The 5,681-nt window shown below is 40.5% G+C and overlaps 3 protein-coding genes across 3 annotated transcripts; 1 reads left to right on the forward strand and 2 right to left on the reverse strand.

Annotated features, from left to right (window-relative positions):
* Positions 1-332: 332 nt before the first annotated feature.
* On the reverse strand, positions 333-1,433 carry JH06_4676 (programmed cell death protein; the record flags this gene model as incomplete). Its single annotated transcript, XM_014669807.1, has 5 exons — positions 333-626; positions 657-911; positions 942-1,161; positions 1,193-1,329; positions 1,356-1,433. 5 exons carry the CDS (start codon positions 1,431-1,433, stop codon positions 333-335), a joined length of 984 nt encoding a protein of 327 aa, XP_014525293.1.
* A 551-nt stretch (positions 1,434-1,984) lies between these two features.
* JH06_4677 (long-chain-fatty-acid ligase) lies at positions 1,985-4,160 on the forward strand (the record flags this gene model as incomplete). Its single annotated transcript, XM_014669808.1, has 9 exons — positions 1,985-2,077; positions 2,107-2,207; positions 2,238-2,553; positions 2,584-2,715; positions 2,747-3,058; positions 3,092-3,246; positions 3,277-3,427; positions 3,459-3,553; positions 3,584-4,160. The coding sequence occupies 9 exons, from the start codon at positions 1,985-1,987 to the stop codon at positions 4,158-4,160; spliced, it is 1,932 nt and encodes a 643-aa protein (XP_014525294.1).
* Positions 4,161-4,173: 13 nt separating this feature from the next.
* On the reverse strand, positions 4,174-5,226 carry JH06_4678 (kinesin-4-like protein; the record flags this gene model as incomplete). The annotated part of the gene is given in 5 exon segments (XM_014669809.1): positions 4,174-4,279; positions 4,310-4,377; positions 4,409-4,737; positions 4,762-4,812; positions 4,827-5,226. The coding sequence occupies 5 exon segments, from the start codon at positions 5,224-5,226 to the stop codon at positions 4,174-4,176; spliced, it is 954 nt and encodes a 317-aa protein (XP_014525295.1).
* Between the last annotated feature and the right edge of the window lie 455 nt (positions 5,227-5,681).

Consider the following 5,681-nt stretch of genomic DNA (forward strand, 5'->3'; position numbering starts at 1 on the left):
CTGTGAAGGCTGCTTCAGATGCTTTCTGTCCTGCTACTGGAAAGGTCCTTGAAGTGAATACTGTACTTATCTTTGTTAGTTTTGAGTATAGGCTCTTTCTGAGACTCCTTCTATTGTGAACGAATCTCCTATGGAGAAGGGATGGTTCATGAAGTTGGAGGTAGTTTCTTATTTATTTGATGAGTTTTAGCTTTCAAATCCTGATGAGCTGAAGAGTTTGATGGATAAGGCTTCTTATGATAAGTTCTGCAAAGAAGCTGAACATTAAGTCAATTGATTGTTCGCATTTGTGAACTATGTGTTTCTTAGATAACAAGATAATATACAGATCACTAAAGTTCTTCTTCGAGAAGGCAGTTCTTCTCTACCAGCTTTGATACAATCTCCTGGAGAAGAGTACTCGCATGAGGAACATCAAGAAGAAGCTCAGGTAAACCCTTCTTGACACGTCGAATTCCTAATATCAGTTGGTGATGAGGGACAACCTCTCGTTTACAAGCTTCAGCTAGTAACGAGACAGCAAGTTCCTGTCGCCTTGCATTTCCATCCATTGCAATCTCAATCACCTTCTTCACAAACTCATGCATGTAGTATGGGGAATGCAGTTCATCCATACAGCGCAGACACTACCCATTATCTTCTCATCTCATCGTCACTTCATCAATATCATGACAGGAGAAATACTCTGTGATGGCATCACGTACCAGTTGCTTCATCACATTCAATTCATCGAGGCTTGCTGCTCCCGCTCCCCAGACGTGTTCCAGAAGTTCCAAAGAATGGGGAACGTTAAGGAGATCCTCTGCGCCACGAAGTACATCTGCACCAAAACGCTTCAGAATATGGCTTTCCAAAATTCGTGGCGGAAACACTTCATCTGCGATTGCTCGAGCCAAAAATCGGCTCAAATACTACACTTCAACGAACAGACTTTCACTCACTTCCTTCACGTTGGGACAATCCAGTTGCAAATCGCCAATCCGTTCAAAGGTTCGTTCAAAACCCTTTTCGAGTGCGAATGCAGACAACACTCTTCCACTTCCAACAGCGAAGAAACGAGACACTAACTCACGTTCTCGGCTTTCACGATCCAAAGATAATGAAATCGCACGCATTACTGCTTCATAACCGAACAACGGGGCATCCAATTCTTCAATACAGCTATTGGTGACCTGTATCTCCTAGTACCCACTGAATCAACTCCATCACATCATTCGTAAGGAAATACTCACGTAGTGCCTCATCGATCTGCATCTTATACTCTTCGAGAGATACTGATTCATCAATCGATGACATTTGGGCCATTGGACTCTCGAAACTCTCAACATCCTATCACTCAATTATTAAAATCATACAAACAGTCGAGTATCCAGAATCAGTTCTAGCTGGAGACAATGTATGTTCAGCTTCCGAGGGAGAAAGTGAATTGACATCGAAACAAGCTTGATGTATCTTGTTCATTCGCTCTATGGATTTCTCTATCCGATCAATACCAAATCCATCAAGTTACGCGACAAATGACTGCTATATTGTCTCTCCATCGTTATATCGTGAGTATCTTTACAGATAATGGAAGAAAAAAGCTAATTTCACTGACAAAATAAATCGGACAACCTTTTAATGGAACAAACGTCCAAAAAAGAATCCTTCCATAGTGTTCTGAAATGAACAGGGATGAAGATTAACACAAATCCCATATAGTCTAATTGGTTAGGATAGCAGGCTCTCACCCTGCCGATCCGGGTTCGATTCCCGGTGTGGGAATTCTTTTCTATATAAACTCATTTCATTCTAATTTACAAATAGTGTTATTGCTATGAGATAAAAGAAAGGTAAAACCAAAAAAGCGCCGAGAAGGTGGATCGAACACCTGACCTTATGATCTTCAGTCATACGCTCTCCCAACTGAGCTATCTTGGCTACACTTGGTTTTCTTCTCTCCATTATTCAAACTACAATCGTACTCATTGTCATTAGACAAAACATGAAGTGTAGAACCTGGAGAATTGATGATGTCGTGGACATCACCAGAAACAATCTCAACAATTTCAACCCTGAGCCCATCACTATTCCAGCTGTAAGCTTATGTGCTTGCTCTCACAATAGCTATTCCGAAAGAACTGTGCCGCGTGGGGTGACTGGCCAGCTGTTGTTAGCAAGGAGGACGAGACTTATTCCTACAAGGACTATTACAATGAGTCCATGAAGTACAATTGCATCTATTGAATATTCCCTAGATTTGCAAAGTCTTTGTTGAAACTTGGATTGAATCCTCATGAGGTGTGTGCAATGATTGGTTTTAACTCTCCTGAGTACTACTTTAGTCTTCAGGGAACTTGGATGGCTGGTTGTGTAACTGCAGGTATCTATACAACAAATTCTCCGGAGGCGTGTGAATATGTCCTCACTCATTCCGAGTCCAGAGTCTGTGTGTGCCAGAGCGGAAAGTCAGCTATGAAGATTCTTTCAATTCGCGACAATCTTCCTCTCTTAAAGGCCATTGTTATCTATTGGCCTGAAGACGAAATGCCTGAAGTCGAAGACAAGGAAGGAGTGAATCTGATCTTTTCACATCATCCATAGGTTGCCAAGGTCTATCGTTGGGATGACTTCCTGAAACTGGGTGAATCCATCGAGGAAGCTGAGGTAGATAAGAGAATCGATGCAATTGTTCCAGGAAATTGTGCTACTCTGATCTATACCTCAGGTACCACTGTATGCTGATTCTCAAGAATGATGAGAGTAGGGAAATCCGAAGGGTGTGATGTGTTCTCACGATGGTTGTACGTTCAATGCTCAGAATGTTCGTTACCTCCTTCAATTGAATGATGAAGATAGGTTTGTCTCATTCTTACCAATGAACCATATTGCTGCTCAATATGTCGATACAATGATCCCTGTAGCAAATCGGATTACCATGTACTTAGCCAGACCTGATGCATTGCGAGGTTCTCTTGTTGCTACTTTGCGAAAAGCGAGACCCACATTCTTTGTAGCAGTCCCTCGTGTGTATGAAAAGTTCATGGAAGCAATTCGAGCGAAAAACTCGCAAGCCCCTGTAATTCCAAAAATAGGAGGTATTATTGTCTAGTATTGGAAACAGTATTTGATCTCTTGGATCGAATATATCGGTCTAAATGCCTGTAAAACCCGTCAATTTGGTCAAACCTTTTATCCTCCCTATTTTTACAGTCTTGCAAAGAAGTTGGGCTTTGACACAGTAAAAGAGAGTTTGGGTTTGGACAAGTTAGCATAGTCCCTGAAAATGATGAATAGAACCCGCCTTTGTATTGTCTCAGCAGCTCCTGTAACAGATGAGACGATCAACTTCTTTGCTTCATATGACTTCCCAATCTATGATCTGTTGGGACAGAGTGAAGGAACAGCACCCATCTGTTCTAACACTTTTGTAGATCAACAATGGAAGGTAGAAATAGAATGAGAGAATGAAAAAGTAGATAGGAACCGTAGGTCGACCTTTACGAGGAGTGGAAGTACGTGTAGATCCAGATAACGGAGAGTTCATGTATCGTGGTCGTAATGTGATGATGGGGTATATTAGTTGAAACGGGTTAATAACCAGATATCTGAAGGCAGAGAAGGAAACAATGAATGCAATTGATAGTGAAGGATGGCTACATAGTGGAGATCAGGCTGTGATTGATGAGGATGGGTTTGTGAAGATAACTGGTCGTCTGAAGGAACTCATCGTAACTGCTGGAGGTGAGAATGTATCACCTGTTCCTATTGAGAATAAAATTATCGAACTGTGTCCTTTGATTGCCAATTGTGTGGTGGTGGGAGATAAACGCAAATTCTTATCGTGTCTGATATCACTGAAGACTGAAGTCGATCCAATCACTGGCGAACCTTCTACGACTCTCGCTTCCTCTGTGATTGCTAAGCTGAAGGAACAAGGATCCTCTGCAACAACCCTTGCAGAAGCTGCTACGGATCCTGTGGTGAAGAAGTTGATTGACGCTGCTGTAGATGGTTACAACAAGGTTTCAGTCTCGCGTGCTCAGCAGATTCGTAAATGGGTCTTGATGGATCGTGATTTGTCTCTGGGTCATGGTGAGTTGACTGCTACCTTGAAGATGAAGAGAAATGTGGTTCATGAACACTACATTAGTCAGATCAATAAGATGTATGAAGAATAAACATGTTTCATTTCTAAACACTCTTACATCGCTTTGGAATTGTATCTGGATTAGCATAGAGATTCCCAACTTCAATATGAGTAATCTTTTCAGCTAATTGAAGTGAACTTAGACTTGATCTATTCATCATTAGTTTCTATGGATCTTACGAATAGTCTCGTTGAGTAGGACTCACATGAACTAACACAAGATTCTTTGATTGACCACCTAAACAATCCTATTTGATAAATCCACTATTCTAATCTCACTTTCAACATCATTGTTAGTTTACTATTACGATAACTAACGACTTTATTTGGAATTGTCAAATCACGGAGAACATTAGTCAATTCAAATAGACTTAAATTTATATTCTGTGCTTCTTTCTTCCTCTCATTCTGTACTTCACTCCGTTTCAGATTCTCACTTCCAGCCAAGTCCACCAATGTTAATTTTGCCATTTTCTTCATATCGTTATACAAATGGAATGTCACTAGGAGATGTGATCGACTACTCTTCTCATTCATTTTTGTCTCTGCTGTAGTACGGAGCTTCATTCCTTCCATCAATCGATCATGAACTTCTTCTTCAGTATGAACTTCTAATTCACTCAAATAGTTACCTCCATAAGTAGCAATATTCACTTCAATTGCATTCTGAAGCAAATCATGTGCTACTTCTCCATACAATTCACATACACTGATCTATCCTCATAGTATAATACAATCATTACTTTGAGACTATAGTTTGCGTCTGTTCGATATGTCAACTCATCAAATATTGTGTGAACACTCCGATAAACAATCCCAGAGTATCCCTTCTCCCCTATCATTGTGTATGTTTTTCCTGATCCTGTTTGACCATAGGCAAGTACACATGCATTGATCCCTCTGAAGATGGACATTATCACTGGTTCAACTTCAATAAACACATCTTCTTGAGATGTCGTTGAACCAAAAACACGATCAAATGTGAACAGTTTTGATATATCTTTATCATTGGTTAGTTTGACTTGATATTCATTGCTAACAGTGATACTTGAGATGCGACAATGATCTATTGGAAGAATAGGTCGAGTTCGAATCATTACTCGATAGTTCCCTTTGTAATTCTGAATCTCATCTCGTAACAGAGCAATCTGATGACGATAATCAGATTGATGCTCATCCAGAACCGTATAGTGGTTCAATAGTGATTCTACTTCTGTTGATAACCAAGTCATGATGGAAGATTGCTGGGTTGAGAGATCAGAATACACACTCTGAAGTCCTGATCGTAGTGAACTGAGTTCCGTATGAAGCTGTGTGGACAGTTGTTGGCTTTGTTGCTGAACAGAGGAGATGAGGTTGGAGTAAGTATTTTGGAGGTGTTGGAGTTGATTCGTCTTCTCTTCTAATTGAGACTGAACCTGAATAAGTTCTTCCATCTGACTTTCTGATGATAACTGAGAGTTGCATTCAGACAGGTGTAGACCACGAGCTAACTCATCACACTTCTTCCTCAATTCATCTCTCTCACTAATTACCAATTGTAACTGATCAT

This window comes from Blastocystis sp. subtype 4 (genome assembly GCF_000743755.1).
Source record: "Blastocystis sp. subtype 4 strain WR1 chromosome Unknown seqid_0403, whole genome shotgun sequence".
NCBI lineage: Eukaryota > Bigyra > Opalinata > Blastocystidae > Blastocystis > Blastocystis sp. subtype 4.